This window comes from Erigeron canadensis, chromosome 3 (genome assembly GCF_010389155.1).
Source record: "Erigeron canadensis isolate Cc75 chromosome 3, C_canadensis_v1, whole genome shotgun sequence".
Classification (NCBI taxonomy): Eukaryota; Viridiplantae; Streptophyta; class Magnoliopsida; order Asterales; family Asteraceae; genus Erigeron; species Erigeron canadensis.
The window spans coordinates 24,475,783-24,497,705 of NC_057763.1; the positions used below are offsets into that span (position 1 = coordinate 24,475,783).

The following is a 21,923-nucleotide window of genomic DNA, read 5'->3' on the forward strand; positions in this document are numbered from 1 at the left end:
ATAAACACATATATAGGGATGGTAATGGAGCAGGGATTGTAGGGCATCTCAATCCCATCCCCGTACCTGTATTCCACTTGTAATCCTCGTCCCTGTCCCTATCCCCATCGGGGAATTAAATTACATCCCCATACCCATCTCATCCCCATCGGGTATCGGGGATATCGTTTTTGAATGAACATGAATTTATAATAGAACATATGTAAGAGAATGTGTTTTTCGACATCTTCTTTTTATGTATAAACTAATATATATGTTAAGTAAATGATTAATAAAGTATAACACATAAAAAGTATTAAACAAAAGCTTTAAACTTAAAATTAATTCTAGAATATAGGTAAGAACTTTTCTAATAAATATATATATAGTATTTTCGGGTTCGGGTATGAGGATCGGGGAGTTACTGTTTCCCATTTCCGTCCCCATCCCATCGGTGATTAGATTTACATCCCCATACCCGTTCCCATCTCCGGTCAACTCGGGGATTCCCCGATCAAATCGGGTGCGGTTATCGGATTCCCCATTGGGTACGAGTATTTTTGTCATCCCTACACATATAACATGAGAGGTAAATCAATTATAAAAAAAAAAAAGTGAAAGAAAAGAGATAAAAAATGGTTACAAACAAATCTTCATCATTTATGCTATGTTTTTGAGTCTATTTTTTTAAGAAAAGGAAATAAGTGATATGATAAGAAGAGGTAAGATTTGATCCTTTCAAATCATTCCAATAATGAGAGGAAGATTTTTTAAAAAAAAACAACAAAAACTTCTCTTCAAATCATTTCAATTCATCTCCTTTCTCACTTAGAAAAAAACTGAAGAACTCAACTTGTTTTAAAATCACTTGGATTATTTCTTTTTCCCCATTTAAAAAACTCAATAACATAGTGTTAGTTATCTATAGTATAAATTCAAATAAAGTATAATATCACCGAGCATAACACGGATGAACATCTTTCTAGCCTTTTACACATCATGTCCAAAACCAAAAGTATCAAATAATGAAAAGCAAAGGGGTAAAAACTATCCATTCCCATTAAACTCCAATTTCACAAAGATTCGAAACGTATACACACACCTTAAAAAGCATCACACCTTGGCTTTTGCCCCGGGAAAAAAAGCATAAATATAGTGTCACATAAAACATTGCCTCTCTTCTCTCTCCCTCTCTCAAAAACCCATACTATTTTTCATCTAAAACATAGATTCTGATTCTTTTTTATGATTATGTCATAAGCTACATAGATTTAGAAACCCATATCTCTCCCAAATATACATACATATATATATATATATATTCACTTTAAACACACACACTCTCTCTATATATATATTATATATGTATGTGTATATTAATATTAATTAATATACATAATAAAATACAGTGACATATAAGCAAGATTTGAGAATGATGAACAAATCTTGCACATGGGTGTTACTGATATTGGTGATTGGTAAATTAGTAAGTGGATTTGAGTTTGATGAAACAGAGTTTCATTACAATACAAGTGAAGTGATTTCATACTTGGAAGCTTCTTCTTCTGCTGCTGTTATTCCACCAAATGCTCTTATTGTGGGTCTTACTCTTATTCCAGGAGCTGCTGCTAAAGGAGCTGGTATGAATTTTTTTTTTAATTATACATATATTTTTATATTGTTTTTCTTTTTTATAGCTATTTTTGTGTGTATTTTAATGGGTATTTGTTAGATTTGTAAATGCATTTGTTGTTTATGAGTTCTTGAACATTTATTGAGATCATGATGTGTGGTTGTGGATTTATTAGTCAAATGTAATGTTGGTTTTTGTAGCTATATTAGTCCTGTTTTAGGGGTTTGGTTGTTTCGTGCAATTTTATATATTTATTTTATTTTTTCTCTATTTTTTTGGGTGCTAATATTAGTAGTTTTACAATTAGATGACATGTATTGGATATAAGATTTAATTCTTGTGTCATACAATCTGGTTAAAAAAAATCAAAATTTTTTTTTTTGTGGCAAAAAAGGGTTATTTGAATGGAACTCCTTAATCCCTGGTACCATTTTGGTACTTGCCAATCCCACCTGCAAGAGATAAACCTTTGTGAAGTACCACCCCCAATACCCAACATGCTTAGGGCATTTAAAATGTAATTTGGAGGGAATCCCTTATTCCCGGTATCATTTTTAATAGTAGGTAAACTAGAATAGTGTCCGTGCGATATATGCTTTGACTAAAAAATGCTTACATGTAGTTTTTAGAAGTTAGAACAAATTAGTCGGAGTTGGCTACTTGTCGGTGGCCGGCCGACTGTCAACAACGCAGCTGCAAGCATCCAGCTGCTAAGGTGGCTGTTGGTGGTGTATGGGATGTGTGATGTGTCACTTTCAATTCCGTTGGAAAACGGTGATATGGTGTTTATTGTTGTTACTTGATTTTAAATCAAGTCAGATGTTTTTTGCTTTTTAAAATGTTAATGTTTGTTTAACTCTAAAGATTTTTTTTTTTCCCCTGAAAAATTCTAGTACTTAATCACTACTTGTAGATTTTTAGGATGATTTTCGCTTTATATAATATTATACATTTCTATATATTTGATTGTTTTATGAAAAAAGGTTTTCAATATGATGTTATTACTTTATATCCATTCAGTCTGGAAAATTTTTGAAGTCTTGTCTTGTTGTCTTTTTGCCATGCCTGGTCTATTTTCATGGGTCATGAGGTTTATGATCCCATGTGGGTTGATGAATGTAGGAAGCTTATCTAATTGAATGAATAAAAGCAAGTACTTTGTATTTCTTGAAGATGCTTATTGTGGTGTTTCACTTTTTCTACAGTATGTTTGGATGGAACATTACCCGGGTATCATTTGCACCGTGGATTCGAATCGGGTGCAAACAGTTGGCTCATTCAACTAGAGGTTTGTGACAGCTGAGTCGATAATGACGTTTTTGAACACTCTATCAGTCTATATATAATAATGTGTTATACTTACTTGCACAATTTAAACATCTTTAAATCTTGATGTTAATCTTCTTTGACATCTACGTGCTTATATTTATCACTAATAGTTCTGTAATTGAAAGGGACCATTATTTATGTAATTATTTAATTAGCATTGAAGTCCTTCTAACCAGATTTTTAGTTGCAACCAAACGCTATCAACCTTTGTACCAACTTTTTATGGCTTTATTCCCTGTTTGATTTTTTTAGCATTATATTACAGGGTGGCGGATGGTGTAACACAGTTAGATCTTGTGTTTACCGGAAAACAACAAGGCGGGGATCATCCAAGAATTTTGAGAAACAATTGGTGTTCTCTGGAATTTTAAGCAACAAGCCTGAGGAAAATCCAGGTTTGCTCTCGAAACATTGTCGATCATGAGAGCTTAGTAGGTTGGAAAATCTGGCGGGTCAGATGACTTGGGTAACAGGACACACCTAATTCAGGTCAAGACAGATGATTCTGTACAGTCAACGGGTTGGGTCAAGATGAACCCAAATAACACTTTCTTTAGCATTTTGTAGTTAACTTTAGTGTCTAATGAGATTACAAGAATTGCAACATTTTATTAATAATTGAACTTTTCTAATCAAATGATTGAGGCAGTTTTATCCGCAACCAAAATAAAAAAAACACTTAAGATGACCTTTGACCCATTCGACTGCTTCCTTTTAGCTTTTTAAAAAGTCTTGATCGTTTGACATGCTATATATAAATAAGTAACCAAACTCGACCCATGTATACTATAATCACACAAAATTTTCAGTTTAAGAAGTTGGCTTCATATGTGCTTATTACTAACTTGAATATTGACTTTGCTGATCAGATTTTTTCAACTGGAATCGAGTAAAGGTTCGCTATTGCGATGGCGCCTCCTTTGCCGGGGATTCAGAAGATAAGGTGTATACTGCTATCTAATCACTTTCTTACAGTTTTATGTTGTCTCAAAGTTGTTAACATCGGTGGTTTTCATATATTGATATCAGGCTAATGACCTACAATTTAGAGGGCAAAAAATATGGTTGGCAGCCATGGAAGACTTGATGTCAAAGGGGATGCGAAATGCTAAGCAGGTATTCTTTGATAAGTTCATTGCATAATATAACCATCAAACATCAAAAGGAGATAACATGAGGGTTTTATGAGTGAATTAATGCCAGTTACCTGTACCATTCGTGGTTACATTATGTCCATTTTTATCAACCAATCATTAAAAATTTGTTTTATGACTATAACGAATTTGTTGGATTTCAGGCACTTCTCTCTGGGTGTTCAGCTGGTGGTCTGGCATCTATTTTACATTGTGATGAGTTCGGTTCATTGTTTCCCGGGGGTACTAAAGTAAAGTGTTTGGCTGATGCTGGGATGTTTATGGACGCGTAAGATTAATATCACTTTACTACTTAGACTGCTTAAATTGATTTCTATGTTCATTTTTAATGTTCCCGGGCTTGGTTCTTATGACATTTTAGGGCTGATGTAGCTGGTGGACATACACTAAGGAACATGTATGAAGGTGTTGTTACTTTGCAGGTACTTCATATTACCAATGTCCTTTTAGTTCAACAGATTTTTTAAGCGGAAACCCGATTATTTTTAGTTTTTACATTTTTATTTTTTATGTAAATTGATCTTTTAGGAACCATGATTATGAAGTTTTTTGTGCTGTTATAGTTTTTCATTGATATATGAGGATCTAGGGATGATTTAGATTTTTCATCAAGGATTTGGGATCAATTTTATAACATTAAATGAGCAAGTTATGCTCTGTCATTTCCAAGAAATACTCATAAATATCTTGTGATTAAAATCTAAATGTACCATCATCTTGTTGATCAAAAGGGATAACTTGTCAAGATGGGTCTCATTCAATTGAACCGGGCTTGGCTGACCCTCAAACTATTTTTATTTCATATCAATTAAATATGGTTTACTTATTCTATATTACTAATATAAATTAATATGTTATAATTTCATTAGTAGATGTCTTGTAAGCATTTGAATACATTTAGCTCTATTTGGGCAACTTTTGACCCTTATGGCCAGAAGTTGCAATTTTGATCTGTCGACTCTAGAATAGTTTAAGTTAGATTGAATGTTCCTTCAACAGGTGACACAGTTAAAATTAAATGCTGGCTAATTTTAGAACTGGACAGATGAGTTAACAATGTCTACAATCAAAATTCAATGATGGCTAATATTAGAACAGTTTTTGGATTTAAAAACTATTCTTTTTTTTTATGATATTTATGCTATAACTTTCAAACATGTCTAATTTCATGATTTGTCTATTTTCCAATGCTTACAACCTTGGATAATTTATTTACAGGGAGTTGGTAAAAACCTGTCACCGTCTTGCATCAACCAACTCGACCCGACTTCGGTAAGCCCCTCCCTTAAATTTCCCAATCTGATGGATATCATTTCCTGTTTTTTATTATAACACTCGTGTTTTTTTCCAGTGCTTTTTCCCTCAGAATATAGTTCCCCACATCAAAACCCCCATTTTCATTCTCAATGCGGCCTATGATTCCTGGCAGGTAACAATTTATAATAATATTTTATTATCTTCAAGTAATCAATACGATGTCTAGATGTTTAATTCCGTCTCTCTCAGGTTGTTTCCAGCTTATGTACCCCAGCTGCAGACCCTCATGGTACTTGGAAGGCATGTCGAAACAATCCTGGGAATTGTTCACCATCTCAGATAAATTTCTTCCAGGGTATCATCTCATTCTTGACACCGTCATACAGATGGATCTATAATGTAGAGTTGGGCAAACTGCCATGTGTAATAATTAATTAATTCCTTATACTATCGATCAACTACATATAGAAGTACAATAATACATGGAGAAACATAAGTAGACCCTGGTCCATCTATATAATTAGGTAGGGCCTTTCTGACCTGGCCTAACATATACTCTAATCCCCATAATTCTAGTGAAATGAAGCAAAACTCTGATTGCTGAAATAAATAATAAAAATAGATCCAGATATGAATGAAACAAGCAAAGGAGATAAAGATTGTTGTCGCTGAAGATGCCAACACATGGAGGTGGCTGCAGACAGCAAGAAACACGGGGGCTAGATTGCTTCTGAAAGTGTTAATGATAGATATGAATCTAAGATTCTAATTTAATGTACATGTAGGTGTCCTACGGGGACGAGAGGGTAATGGTGAGAATGTAAACCATCATATAAGAGGGACGGAGGGTGAAAAGGCAGCGACATGGTGGCAGAAGAGAGGAGGAAAGAACTGGAGGCGGTAGGATAACGGTTAGAGAAGGTGCTCTGATACCATAGACATTGTGTATTCGGGTGCGGTGTCATATATTATATAAACTATTAATAGGAGTGTAGGGATACATGGAAAAGTCATAATGGATATAACCCATTTATAATTCGGGTTAGGCCACAGCAATTTAACCTACCATATCCCTCTAATAGGGCATGTTGGGAAAAAAGGGTCAAGATTCATAATCTTTTAGCCTTGGTAGAAAGCGATCTGGTTGGGTCGGGCAGCAAACTTTGTCTCTTCTATTATAACATCTTTTTACAAATCTTTAATGTATAATGTAGATCTGTATAAAGATCTGTATACGAATGATCTAAACTTTCAACTAAAGTGATTTAGCAGGTAGTGTAGTGTGCATTTAAAACTTATCTTGTTACTTGATTTGTTTTCTCCTCATACTTTGTATTGATAATTTAATTTGACCAAGCTGTCCTGTTTAGCATAGAACCTAATGTATTAATGGCCCATTCATAGGTATATTTGCTTACTATAATGCCATCAATTCACTAATGTATTAACGCCTATATTTTGTGCCAGATTTCAGAAACCAGATGTTGAATGCGCTTAAAGGCTTCTCTACATCCAAACAAAACGGATTGTTTGTAAATTCTTGTTTCGCGCATTGCCAAACAGAGAGGCAGGATACATGGTTTGCAGATGATTCTCCAATTATTAACAACAAGGTGTGTGGTTTTTATGCTCTTAAAACGTGGTTGCACAGTACTTTTTTACTAGAGGACGAAGGAGGGGTTTATGTGATTTTACTATTTGCAAAGCTGGTATGAAAGTGATTTTCTACAACCAACAGAAGCATTTATTTTTTATCCAAAGACCAAAAATTGATCATAGCGTCTTCAAGTCGCAGTTATCTGATGACCAGTTCCAAAAACGCACTGCCCTCTAACAATCAGTTCACTGAGTGAGTGCTTGACTGCTTGTTATATAAAATAACATAGTCACAAGAAAACTATTTACAGTTTCACGAATTAACTATTCGAAATCACGTTTAAGAAAACAATTATAGTCATATTCAACTAATATCTGTAAACACAATAGTAAAGGTACAAAGCTATAACCTTGATGATTTTAGATTGTATATAGATTTCATGTTGCCATAATCGTTGTTATGTCTGGTGCAGCCGGTAGCATTGGCCGTCGGGGACTGGTATTTCGATCGATCAAGCGTGAAAGAAACCGACTGCCCGTATCCATGTGATAAAAGTTGTCACAATCTATTATTCAAATAAATTTTTTTATGGAATGAATATTTTCATTGATACCATTATTGAATAAACTGCATTTCCCCACTCTAAGGCAAAGCAAAAGTGGGGATTATTACTATCCACATAATTGTGTATTGTAACATTATTTGTGAAAGCCACATCAATGATTGTAATTGTCGTATTCTTTTCTAGTTGCTGTAAAACAGTATTGCTGCCTAGACGTGGCAAATTCTATCGATCATTAAATTTATAGATCATTTCTGTTGATAGACATTCTGAAAAGATAGAGTTGTATATTCTTTTCCGTTTTAACAATTTTGAAGAAGGCATTGAAACAGAGTTATATCGTGTATGACCCGCACTAGTGGTGGATTCAAAAGTTAATGAGGTCGATAGCCTAAGAAAACTAACCATGGAAGTAAATGAAAACTCGGGGGCCAACACAATGGTTAAACTTAAGTTGTATAATATAAATGAATTTTTAACTATCAAAATAAATTTGAGAAGGGGGTGCTGGCCACCCTAATTTTATGGTGGATCCGCCAATGATCTCTAGGATTCAATAAAGGCTACACAAGCCGGGATCTATCAAACATATTCAAAATCTAAAAAAACCGAACACCTCACTGCCAAAATCTTTGTTGCTTTGAATACTGTAATGTTCTTTGTGTTTCCACAAAAACCACCACCAAATGAAACAGATAGCCACGAGGATCTTCCTATATCACATCGACCTTTAGGTCTTTCGAGATGAAATTCCACAAATAACATGCTATGTGTGGAATTTCAAGAGCACTTAGACTTGGAGGCCCTTCTCCAAACTCGTCATGGACCCAAGTTTTCTTAGGGCCGGCCCTGGGTTTATTCAACTTGGGATCTTATCTGCCAGACAAGAATGTTAACCTTCATTGGCTAATGGGTGGCTAGACCATCGGTATGATACAAAGCCTGAAAGCGTCATCAAATATCAACCATGAAAAGGGAGTTGCCATAATGCCATTGAATTGCCATGTCCATGAATCTTCTTTTTTGGAAAGTTGGACGTGGTTTAGAGCCTGCCAGGCGGAACTACATTGATACTAAGGGTAGCCTGGGCTACCGGTTCGTTAAAATCATGTAGTTCAAATTTTTTAAAAAAGGGAAAAATTCATATATGTAAGTCACAAAATATCATATTTGCCCAATTAAATTTTGAAATATCATATATGCCATTTATAATTTAACAATATATCAAATATGCCATTATTGAATAATAAAGTATCATATATGTCATTTCTAATCTATCAATATATCAAATATGGCTGTTAAGTAAGAAAATAATAAATATCTCCAAATTTTTTTTAAATATTATATATTTTGCTGTTAATATTGAAATACATCAAATATGTCATTGATATATATCCAATATGCCTGATTAAACTAATATAGTCAATTAAAACAAAAAAAATCTTTAAAATTATTAATAAAGTACTTAGAAATCACAGTTACACACATTTTTTTCTCTTTGCTTTTATAATTCAATCCATGTTTTTTCCTCTAACTGTGCAAATTTAATTGAATATTATCTACATGATTAATTTTATTGATATTCTTTAATCCGTTATTCAATTCAATTCATAGTATATAGTTAAATGTTGCGATCTTAGTTTGTAAGTGACTCAACCATTTGATGTTTTTATTTTTACACAAGTAATTAGTTCCACGATATTTGATGCAAGAAAAACTCATGAATTGAATATCAACCATGAAAAGGGAGTTGCCATAATGCCATTGAATTGCCATGTCCATGAATCTTCTTTTTTGGAAAGTTGGACGTGGTTTAGAGCCTGCCAGGGCGGAACTACATTGATACTAAGGGTAGCCTGGGCTACCGGTTCGCTAAATTCATGTAGTTCAAATTTTTCAAAAAAGGGAAAAATTTATATATGTCATTGGTAAGTCATAAAATATCATATTTGCCCAATTAAATTTTGAAATATCATATATGCCATTTATAATTTAACAATATATCAAATATGCCATTATTGAATAATAAAGTATCATATATGTCATTTCTAATCTATCAATATATCAAATATGTCATTGTTAAGTAAAAAATAATAAATATCTCCAAATTTTTTTTAAATATTATATATTTTGCTGTTAATATTGAAATACATCAAATATGTCATTGATATATATCCAATATGCCTGATTAAACTAATATAGTCAAAATTAAAACATAAAAAATCTTTAAAATTATTAATAAAGTACTTAGAAATCACAGTTACACACATTTTTTTTTCTCTTTGCTTTTATAATTCAATCCATGTTTTTTCCTCTAACTGTGCAAATTTAATTGAATATTATCGACATGATTAATTTTATTGATATTCTTTAATCCGTTATTCAATTCAATTCATAGTATATAGTTAAATGTTGCGATCTTAGTTTGTAAGTGACTCAACCATTTGATGTTTTTATTTTTACACAGGTAATTAGTTCCACGACATTTGATGCAAGAAAAACTCATGAATTAAAGAAAAAGATAATAAGTGCCATTTAATTTTAAATGATAAATTTGAAGTATTCAATATATTTCTGTGATATGTTACATATATCGAAAATAATGACCCCATATATAATATTTAATAATGTATTTAGGCACATATAATATATTTTATTTAATTATTGGCATTTTTGATATTTGAGGGTATTAGAAATGACATATGTGGTATGTCAAAATTTAATTGGGCAAATATGATATTTTGTGACTTAAGAGTGGTATATATGAAATTTTCCCTTCGAAAAATGATGTATTTTTTATTGATGCTACGAGTCAAGTAAATATGAGATACCGCTCATGTAACCAACTTCAAACTTTTGAAACATTTTTTTATCAATAAAACTTAAGATGCATCTATACAAGTAATTGATAAAAAAAAAAAAACTACTAAAAGTGCCAAAAATTCTTAAAGATTATTAAAAATAGCCAAAAATCTGTTAAAAAAATGCTAAAAATTGTAACTATTTAGCTGTTATCGTTGTTGTCCTTACTTTATGCTGATACAAGGCTAGGTGGAAAAAAAATTGTGCGACGGGTCACTTCTGGTTCTGGTTCCACCACTAAGCCTGCTGCAGAGATTGAAGTACTTATGTTTCAATGTCATCACGCACAGTTCTTCTCCAATCCTAGAGGGTGTTTGGTAGGAGGGAATCATAGAGAATGGAAATGTAATAGAGAATGGAAATAGTGAGAAAGAGAATGAGTATTTGGAAAGAGAATGAATTCCGTTGTTTGGTACCCACAGAGAATGAATATATATATAAAATATAAAATTTTAAATAATAATACATTTATTATATATAATATCTTAAATAATAATACATTTTTTTCCATTCTCACGCATTCTCTACTTGTAGAGAATGCGTGAGAATGAAGTTGATTCCTCTTTCTCTTTTCTCATTCCATTTCTTTGTCGCAAACAAACAAGGGAAGTTTTTCTCATTCTCTTTCTCCCCTTTCCATTTCATTATATCAAACACCCCCTAGTTCCAGCCCCCAAAACCTCTTTTATCCGAAACACAACAATTTGTCTGCTAATAAAATAAATAGATAAGCGTGTATCTAAAAATATAACGAAATAAAAATATTAAATTAAATAATTAACTTATGTTAGAAGATACCAATAACAATATTTAATCCTTCCAAATATAGGCTATGATGGCATTTCTCTTTGAGTTAAATACAAGAATGGTCCCCGTGGTTTGTCACTTTTTGCAACGGTAGTCTTTCTCTTGATTTTTTAGCAACCGTGGTCCTTGAAGATATGTTTCAGTTGCAACGGCGGTCACTCACTAACAGAATCGTTAATTAGTGTCGTTAAGTTTCCCATATGAGTAGCACATGAGGGGTATTACGTATTAATGTCCTTACACCTACACAAACGTAAGGGTGTTCAAAAGTATTTGTATCCAAACACGTTATTTAAAAATCTAATCCGATATTATTTGAAATGTCAGATATTCAAATTTCAGTTCGGATTTGGATTAGATTTAGGTAAAGATTTTTGAAAACTTCAGATATTCGAGTATTTAAAAGTCGGATATTCGACTTTTGGATATCCTATATTTCTAAATCAAATTTCGGATATCCAAAAGGGATATTATGCCTATCTTATCTTGAAAGTTTTAGATATTTCAGATATCAAAAACCTTTGGATATGTGTTCGGATATTCAAATCCACTATCCGAAATTTTGAATATCCGTAATTCGGATTGCCGAATTTTAGAAAAAAAAATAAGTATCCTAGAAAAAAAAAAATCTCAAGTATCTAAATTTTAGAAAAAAAAAATCATAGATATTGTCGTATTGTTAGATATTGAGACTAACATTTTGGATACTTTTGGATATTGAAACTAGGATTTTTCGATATCTTTTGATATTTTTGAAATTTAAAAAATGATATTGAAATCTAACAAAAAAAAATTCTAGATATTTTTTAGATATCCAAAATATCTGAAAATTTTTAAAAATCACTATCCGAATTTGAATCCAAAATTTATTGTATCCAACTTTTCATAGAAAATAGGATCGAATTTTGGGATCATGGTTTAGATACGGATACTTTTGAACACCCCTCTGTTTATGTAGGAGGAAAGACATTAATACCTTTCATGTGCTACTTACATGGGAAACTTAACGACACTAACGGTTCCATTAGTGAGGGACCACCATTGCAATTGAAACATATCTTCAAGGACCTTGGTTGCTAAAAAATCAAGAGAGGGACTATCATTGCAAAAAATGACAAACCACGGGGACCATCCTTGCATTTAACTCTTTCTTTTTTAACAAAATGTGTAAGAGGTGAAAAGAAGTCATGTGAAAAAGATAAGTGTCATGTATTAATTTTTTTTTTTTTTTGACGATAATAAAATTTTTCATTGATAGATATAGTAATTACATAGAAATAAAAGACAAACGGGTAACAAGCTGCGCCGCCACTCATTTTTGTATAGCAAAATTAAGACGTTTAAAAACTACATTTATCGATCGTGGCGTAATGACATTACTATGCATGACCCGTTGGACCCTTCCACGTAGCTCGACGGCCTTAGGTGCAAGAAATCCAAAGGTATCAAATGCAAAGGGTATAAATACGTGTTGGTTGTCAAGACACACCTTCTCGTGTTTGGCCACTTTACTTGAGGCAGCTTTTAAAGCGGCAAGACCGACTGTGAAGCTGCGCCCTAAGTCCACAAGAGGAGAGACTCCTGTTAAATCCACACATGCATGTTTTCCCACAGTCCAGCCAAAGACCAAAATGTCATCAGGCCTGAGAGTAGATCCCTCTTCCAACGGGTCAGTCAAAAAATTCACCGGCGCTTCCTTCTTAGTAGAAATCCCAGTCCGCCTAAAAATGTCAAAGAGAATATTCCTAACCAAATCGTGTCTGTATTAATTAGTTATTAATTAATGTTAATTAATGTTAATAATCTTCAAATGTTGTCTTGACGAACGACTCACCCGTTATTATTGTAACTTTCAATCAATTAAAATTGTTACGTGATATTTCAAAATGTAGTGTCATGTGTGATATTTTTTTTAATTTTTTTTTTACATAAAGACAGAGTAGTCGTCAAAAGAATTTATACTTTTTTTTAATATGTATATGTGGATACAATGTGCACGTACGTAGGAAGGTGCAGAGAAAGGAGCTTTCACCAATTTGACCCCTACCATTCGTGGTTCTTGTCTCTCATAATGTAGTACGGTCAATATCGGTCCTACGTAAATGTGGTGGAAAACTTGATACATCAATGCCATTCTATTATTTTACTTAAAAAATATATATTTTTCATTTGGTAACTCATTCATATGTTTCGGTGAAGCTAAGAAAAGTTTTCATGTATCCGTTTCCAAAAATCGCCGGCATCTTGATTACTGCCAACTTGCCAATGTGGGGATCCTCAAATGTGTTAGAAAACTTTGTGTCACGATTCACCAGCGGGAGATCTAACATACGTTGTCTTAACTGGGTTCGCGCTAAAGAGCCCCCTCGAAGTAGAAATGTTTATTTCAAATACCCCATGAGAGGAAAACCCCCTACTAATCCGTTCGAAGGCACGACGATTCACAGGGGTAAACTCTGCCCCCTCAGATTTGATCATGAATATACCAAAGTCCAGCCCTCATAAAGTGAATTAATTCATATGTCCTTCCTAAGGCTTGAACACAAGATCTCATGCATGGAGGATGGTCTTTCAACCATTGAGCTAAAGCTCAAAGATGGATCCTCAAATGTATACGTCACCAGTTTTTGGTGATACACCACTAAATGTATTTTATTGTGTTACGTTGTACAACCTTGTAAAACAAATTCAGTAGTGTATTTTCAAAAACTAATGGTGTATAGATCGTTTTCTAAAAATAAATGGTAGTATTAGTCAAGTATAAAATGGTGGTGGTGATTGAACATTTTGTTTGAATTATCTTTATTGGAAATTAAATTGTTAAGTAAATCGTGGTTGTTGTATGTTCCAAACATTTTGTTGCTGTTAATATTTAGAAAAAGTGAAAATCGCTTGTAGATGTATGGGCTGGTAACAATTTGTCCATGGTAATGATGGTTTGTCATTTGTGATTGTGTTGTTGGTTTGTAATTTGTTCCAAACATCGGAATTTAGTGGATGAGGATATGCTGGGAAAAGATGATGCATTAGTTGAGAAATTAATACGTTAGTCATTCAACTTGTTGGAATTGTGGATGTTAATTATTATATTTGAATAAAAATAGGTGAATTGGTATATATATATATATCTTGTATTGTAGAGGTAAAAAAACACACAGTTGATTTTCCAACTGTTGGGGCTTAGAAAGAAAAATGAAGCTAGCTAATCACTGAGGCCGCTAAAATACACTACCGAGAAAGTGATCGATGACCAGACGATCTTCGAGCCTTGACACTAAATAGGTTTTCAACATTCTATGTTTTTTAAAACTAAAAATTGAAAGGTAGCGATGGTCATGTAACGTAAAAAATATAATTAAATTTTTGGCATTCAAGTTTCCACGGTTTATATTTATTGCTCTTAAGTGAAATTTTATAATTTTTGGCTTGAGCCAATTTTTTCAATTAACCCTTCGCGACCGCACACCGTCTATTTGGTCGGTTAAAAGGGGCAAATTCATCATTTACCATGCCTCCATTCTTCTTCTTCCACATTGAAACCCAGCGGCGGATACAGCAGATTCTCATGGCGGCAGCAGATTCCAACAACAGCATCCGCAACAATAGCAGATATCGGTTGGCGCAACATCCACAGCAGCGGATTCCGGCGGCAGCAACAACAGTAAATTTCGGCAGCGCAAACAATATCAGTAGATTAGATTCTCGTTAAAGATTAAAGTTTTACAAAAATATTTCCGGTTTAGTTTTTTCAACTTCCAACAAATCTTTTTTCATGATAAAACATAGAAAATGAAACATAAAGTCCAACCGCCGGTAGCTTCTCTTTTGTGGCTTTATAGGGTGTATTATGTTTTTCCAGCGAGGTAGCAGTGACCGTAATTCAAATAATGGAAATGGGTTTGAGTGTGGATGATGAAGAAGAAAAGAAGCATGGCAAATGACAGATTTGCCCCTCGCTTTGCGGACTATATAGACAATGTCTACTCGCAGAGTGTCAATAGAAAAAATGACTCATTTTAAGGAAAGAATTGTAAATTTTTTACTTGAAGGTAACAGCAGAAAATTGTATCAATAAGGGGAAAAAAAAAAGGAAAAAGAAGAAAGAACACAAGGATAGCTTTCTTTTTCAAATGAAGAGTCATTATCCTAAGGATTAGCCATTAGGATTGGACCTTTTAATGTTCGATCAATTTAGACATACAAATCTCTAGGCATGTGAAACATTGGTGACTCTTTTAAATGAATGTCTGATCAGGAGAAAGAAGAAATTTTTAGAAGAAAAATGACCAATATATTTCGATGGTTTATTGGTATTGTTATCCATAGTTTTTTTTGTAGTGTCTATGTTTCACATACACAAAATCCTTATATATTATAAAAGTTAAAAGAATGAATTAATTCTAAACCTAAATTATCTCTCTTCATAATGATATTAAATCTTCCTTTGTTTGTTAATTATGTGTGTTAGTATAAATATGACCATCATCAATCAGTAAATGAAAACGCATTGGGCTATTTTGTTATTTAATTGTGTGGAAGCATTTAGGATGGGTGAGTCATTGTTAATAAGGACTTTTCATTTTTTCAATTCGGTTGGCAATGTGAGAGGTCTTTCTTAATTGTGTTATTATGTGGCTGTTAATGTTAAACACTTTTCATTTGTAATGCATTATCTATTTTGAGTTGATCTGAAAGACATAATATTATGACAAAAATTGTTTCTTGGAAAGGACAAGAAGCCAGCCAACCTAGCCCTTGCACTCTCATGTACCTTAATGAAGTTTGTGAAGGTTCATCGGGTTCCATAATAGTGATTTTATGTCTATCCATATATATTATATAGAAGTTAAATCTTGAAGCAACTTGAAACTAAATAATCTCTCCTAATAAATGATATTAACTTCTTTCTTTTTAACCTATATTAACTTCTTTCTTTTGGATTCATAAATTAAGGTAATTCATGTTTTGATGATCCATATTTATAACAACCAACCGTTTGTATTCCTAACTTCTATGTCAATAATTATATTGATTACTTACAAAAAATTAGAAACACATACATGTTTCGGTTTATTCCATAACACATTATTTAACCAACTCTTTGCTTTTAAAAACAATACTTTTCACAAAACAACATCCATACAACACACGTTATCAAAATAACCATGGCAAAACACAACACCCCAAGTATGAGTGTTGTTGAGACAAAGATGGCAATGCAAAATCACATGTTTGACGACGACAAACACAAGTCTGGAGTCAATGATGTGATTCAGAACGTAACGAACAACAAGGAAACTTACATGGCCGAAATCGCACGTCTCCAATCTCCTGGGAGGAATCCTAACGCCGCCGAAAATGAGTATATTATTTATCTTCGACAAAAAATCGATTGGCTGGATCAAATCATTGTACAACTTAACACTGCCTCTTCCACTTTAACAACCATGCTTGACCATGCGGAATTCTGGCATGGCAATTTCGAGGATGAACAACCTGTAGGTTACCAGACTGATCCAGGTGAAGAGTACGCAACTCAACCCGCCGACGGTACAGAGTTTCCTGAACTCTATCACTACATTCATCGTAATGACGGCGACAGTAGTGTCGATTCAGACTATTCTAAATGTTAGTAATATTAAGTGTGTTTCACAGGGTATGGTTAGAAGCTATTTTTATTATCTATGTTTTCTTTAATAAAATGTATTGTCTTTTCTTACAATGTTTAATTTTTTACCATCTATATAACAAAATCTGTTTATCTTCACATGTCTAACTTCTTTTAAACAAAAATATGTTCGAGAGTGCCACATAGTAATGTACGTTAATATTTAATAAGACCAGCCAATTCAATAACAAAAACAGTTTTACATGGTGACAATACTCACCCGAGTACTACAATGCTTTACCCCAAAAAACATATATGGTAACTTTCAACACTTTCACCCTGTATAACGATCAATTCTTTCACGCAAACAATTACCGTTCATCATGGCCGTGCGTAGCACGGGTTTTAAGCCCTCGTTTTTAAAAAAAGTAATATTAATTGTTTATTAGTAAATTACATTGATCAGTTGTCCATGTGGTATGTTGTTAGTAGTGGAGCCACTATTTTCATTTTGACGTTAACAAATAGTCTTCATGATATCAATAAGGCAACAAGCATAAAAATAAAATTACACATTTAAGGTCGTCAATTACTTTTAAAATTAAATAAATACATAAAAATAATATCAATAAACATGTGACATTTGTTGGGCTATTTTCTTTCCTGCTCATTTTGATTTAAAAAATTGGAATGTACTTTTACTTGGTCAACATTCTTGATGTTGTCTTGTATTCGTTGAGAGTTGTTCACGGTGGCGGAGCCAGGGGGGGTGGGTTCGCTGGTGCTTCGTCACCCCCAACCAGCCATGTATTCCATTGAAATGTTAGTCTCATGGCTGATTGTTTGGCAATGTTTTTGCAATCGAGCCTCCCCTAATCTTGGTCGATTCCGGCTATGCGAAAAATATGAGTAAAAAATCATGACATTTTACTGGAAGTTACAGATTTAACGGGAAGCTAGCAATCAACTCATCCCAACAAATTCCTAATCTTAACAAATTTAGCTACATGTAGTAAGCAAAGGATTGGTTAGAGTCAAACTATTCGTCTTTGGGCTTTTAGCAACGAACTTCATTGTATTGTTGCTAAAGGATTCTTTCCATTAATCGTGTTTCTTGTTTAATGGGTTGGTGGCTCATTGATAACGTCTTATACCTTAGTCAAATTCATCAGTGTTCAAATCTTACTTTTTTCATCTGTAGGAGTGGATTTGTTGTGTGGGGGTGGGGGGTTGAGAGTTCCGAGTTTCATTCCAGGCATGTATGGTTCAAGCTCCGTATACTACTGCCATATTGGATTTTACTGCGGTTTCTTGTATGCTAATTACCGACTATTTACTACTAACTTGATGTTAAAAAAAATTGTGTTTGTTTGCAGAGATAATGTAAAGAAACAAAATAGTACTGGAATCAAATCATTTTTATATCGATGAGTTAAAGTTGTCTCATCTTTGTCAACCACATACTTTTCATCCATATTTAATTTAATCAACAAATTATTACTTATCGGCTAGCTTGGTCAGCAGAACCTTGGTGATAATAATATGACAAAAACAATGTGAACATCTCTACCATAATTGATATTTCATATCTACTATAACTATTATTTTAAATTAAGATTCCGTAATCAAAATTCTGAAATACAATTATATGATTTAGAATGGAATAATACTAGCTAATAATCAAATAATTAAAAGAATATAAATGAAACTATAATAATTGTTCTCCCATCACATCATTAATTTACACACACATATATATAAAAAGAATGATGTTGATTATCAATAATGATGAATATAAATATAAATAGTAATTTATAACAAGAAAGTACATATTGAATATTTGATATCAATGAAGGATGAAAATTAAAAGCAATATGGTTGAAAACTATCCGTTGTTTGAAAATGAAGCAAACTTATAATAAAATCAAATAAATTGACAAATCTTTCTCAGCCTATATACACAACTTTTAATAAATATGAAAAAAGAAAAAAAGTGAAAGAAGAAAAAAAACCTCTAGAAGGCTCACACCAGTATGAATTATGAATTTGTTGTAAAAAAAAGAAAAAAATTTCTCTATGTAAAATGTCCATAGCTGGTTGAAATCCTTTGAAAATGCTTGTTATAATTAGTATCCACACTTTGATACAATTCATTATTGCTGTTGACCCCAAAGTTGACTTCAGGTTTGGTTTCAATTGTTGATTTGCCCATCAAAAATGGAAGATATTGTTCATTCCATTTGATGTATTCTTGTTGCTGATCTCTATCAATAATAGTAGTAGTATCATTAACTTGAACTTGGTTTTGATTATGACCACTTTGAGTAGTAGTAGTAGTAGTAGTTGTTTTTGTGCAATCAGTTAAACCCCATGTACTATTTGACTGAAAAAATCCACTATTAGTCCCCCAATTATTGTTGTTGTAGCTACCCGTGTTGCGTTGTGTAGCCGAGATTAGAGAATTATTCAAGATAGACGTGTTGTATTCGTGCAAAAGCTCTGTTGACGACGTTTTAGTATCAGTGAAGAAAAGATGATCACCCGATGATTCTGGAGGTTGTTGTTGTTGGGTGTAGTTAAAAGGGAGGAAATTCGGCATTTGGTGATGGGATTCGGGTTGTTTATTGGATGATTCATGAGAAGTGAGGAATCTATTAAGAAAAAATTCGTGTGTGGCGGGTGGAGAGTTGTCAATGAGGTTGGTGTAAGAAGTTGCCATCACCGATGCAACAGTTGGCTGAGTTTTTTCCTCCAGATTATATGAACCTTGTGACGTTTTGTCGTTACTTCCAGACGGAGCTTTTTGATCCTCATTAATCTCGGAAAGTGGCTTATGTGTGTTGGGATCAATTCCTCTTTGTCTTAATTTTTTCTTTATAGAAGAATTCCATAAATTCTTGATCTCGTTATCTGTTCTTCCAGGCAGTTGTGCAGCTATCTGCGACCACCTAGCGATTCAAATAAACATATATAGTCTCAAAACATACGCCGAAAATATACACTATATTAGTAAAAAAAACCACTTGGCCCGGCCAAGGAGTCTGTTCTGTACATGACTATTAAAAACAGGGAGAATATGTAAAAAAAGAGTTATAAAAATCACTTACTTGTTTCCTAAAACTGCATGTAATTCAATAATAAGTTTCTCTTCTTGTTGAGAAAATGTGCCTCTTTTCAAATCAGGCCTTAAGTAATTAATCCATCTAAGCCTACAACTTTTGCCACATCTTTCAAGGCCAGCAAGTTTAGGAACAGAACTCCAGCAGCCATGGCCAAATTTAGTGATATGTTTAATGAGTTTTTCATCTTCTTCAGGGGACCAAAGACCTTTTCTTAGCTTTTGCTTATAACAACAAGAATGCCTTCCCATGTGGGTGTTGCAGATTCTACACAAATTAAGATGAGTAATAAAGGTTGTTTTTCTTTTTAATTTAAAGAAGATTACTTTTTTGTGTGAACTGTCACCAAAAAATAAAAGAGGTTTTTTGATAGCAATTTCTGTGTATGTGTTTGTGTGTGAGTGAAAAAGAGAGAGAGAGAGAGAGAAAGATAAAGACTTGTAGAAGGTTTATGAAAATGGAGGGGCAGGCTGGATTTGAGAGTTCAAATTAATAGGAGAGAGGAGCCCTCTTATTCACATTTTAGAAACTTCATTTTCTTTTAATATATGTATATTTATTTTGCATATAACATCATTCGGATATAGTCGGTGAACATGTAAAATATATAATGTAAAACACCATTTCACAACGTGTGTTATGTATTGCGTCCGGCGTCTAAGTAAGGTTAGTTTAATTGTTACAGACTCGTGTCTCTTGAAAATAAAAATAAAAATGTATAGTTCGATTTTTACTTAATGATTCGGATGTATGCGATTAAATATTAGATATTTTGTGGTAAATATTTAGAGAAGATTATATGAAAAGAAGGGAGGGGTTAACATCTTGATAGAGAATTTTGTTTCTTCGTCATAAAGATTAAGATTTAATAATTAACAATGAATAACATATATAGGATTATTCGGGTAGTTTAGAGGTAAGAATTGAAGTTCCCTTTCTTCACAAGAGGTCAGGAGTTATAGTCCTGTTTTAGGCATATTTGGAGTGGCATTTTCACTTATGATGACGTGAGTGAGTTTTTCACTCCAGACTCCTCGATGATATGAGTTTTCATCGATGGGTTTAAATTGAGGATCTATTCAACAAAAGTTTCTCAATATTCACGAGTAATTTACATATTTTATAAAAAAAGTTTAAAGGTAGAAAAAATTACTGTTTAAAGTTAAAATGGAAAGGAGAGAGTAGAGTTCACCAGGTTATGAGACATGATAATTCTTTAAACTAACAAGATAAATTTATTAAGCTAAAAGTCTGAAAGAAAAATTAAAAAATAAAAATAAAAAATCAATTGTGGTTTTTCACATTTTACATGTCAAGTCCTTGTACAATTAGAAAAATACATTTCTGTTTTGAAGTTCTATGTTACATGAAATTGGAGAGCACGGAATGTCAAATATGTGTGTGAAGACCGGCGAAAGAGTGATAATGTTTTACTAAATTTGTCAAAGCATTAAAAGTTATTTCAAGGTACGGAATGTATAATCATGTAGCACTTTTTATTGCACTAAATCATACTATTTTTGTGACTACTATACAATGAATGAGGCACAACCTGAGGGTACGTACATACTTTTATCATGTGAAACAAGATGTGACTATAGTTGATGAGTAAGCTACAATGGTTCACGTTGACAAAAGACTGGACGATAAAAGGATAGATAGGTACCCAAATCTTACTAAATGCGGACGATCTTGATTGAAAATCATGTATAAGCTTAAAGGTCACCATATGTTTCATGTCATAATTCAAAGGTTGCTTCTCTTGAAGTGACAATGCTTCAACTTAAATAGATATAAGAAATGCGACTTACATTGAACATTTTGAGAGAAAAATAATAATGACAAGAAAGTCATTGTTGCATATTGATAAATGAAAAACCAAAAAAATATAAACATCGTATGTATGTAATCTTATGTTGGATTTTGAAGTAGTGATTCACTTCAAGTTACCCATTAAAGTGTAGGCTTTTGTTAAATGCAACCCTGACTATAATTTAAGTGTATTAAATAGTTGTA

General features: G+C 32.9%; 2 protein-coding genes across 2 annotated transcripts; one reads left to right on the top strand and one right to left on the bottom strand.

Moving 5' to 3' along the window:
• Positions 1–1,349: 1,349 nt before the first annotated feature.
• LOC122591052 (pectin acetylesterase 10-like) lies at positions 1,350–7,762 on the top strand. The gene is made up of 12 exons (XM_043763241.1): positions 1,350–1,619; positions 2,818–2,900; positions 3,207–3,336; positions 3,811–3,884; positions 3,971–4,057; positions 4,239–4,363; positions 4,457–4,517; positions 5,314–5,367; positions 5,447–5,524; positions 5,602–5,707; positions 6,820–6,965; positions 7,422–7,762. Exons 1-12 carry the CDS (start codon positions 1,412–1,414, stop codon positions 7,527–7,529), a joined length of 1,260 nt encoding a protein of 419 aa, XP_043619176.1. The 5' UTR covers positions 1,350–1,411; the 3' UTR covers positions 7,530–7,762.
• A 10,862-nt stretch (positions 7,763–18,624) lies between these two features.
• On the bottom strand, positions 18,625–20,346 carry LOC122592469 (transcription factor MYB61-like). Its single transcript, XM_043764706.1, has 2 exons — positions 19,896–20,346; positions 18,625–19,736 (listed from the first exon to the last, which is right to left on the bottom strand). The coding sequence occupies exons 1-2, from the start codon at positions 20,156–20,158 to the stop codon at positions 18,863–18,865; spliced, it is 1,137 nt and encodes a 378-aa protein (XP_043620641.1). The 5' UTR covers positions 20,159–20,346; the 3' UTR covers positions 18,625–18,862.
• Between the last annotated feature and the right edge of the window lie 1,577 nt (positions 20,347–21,923).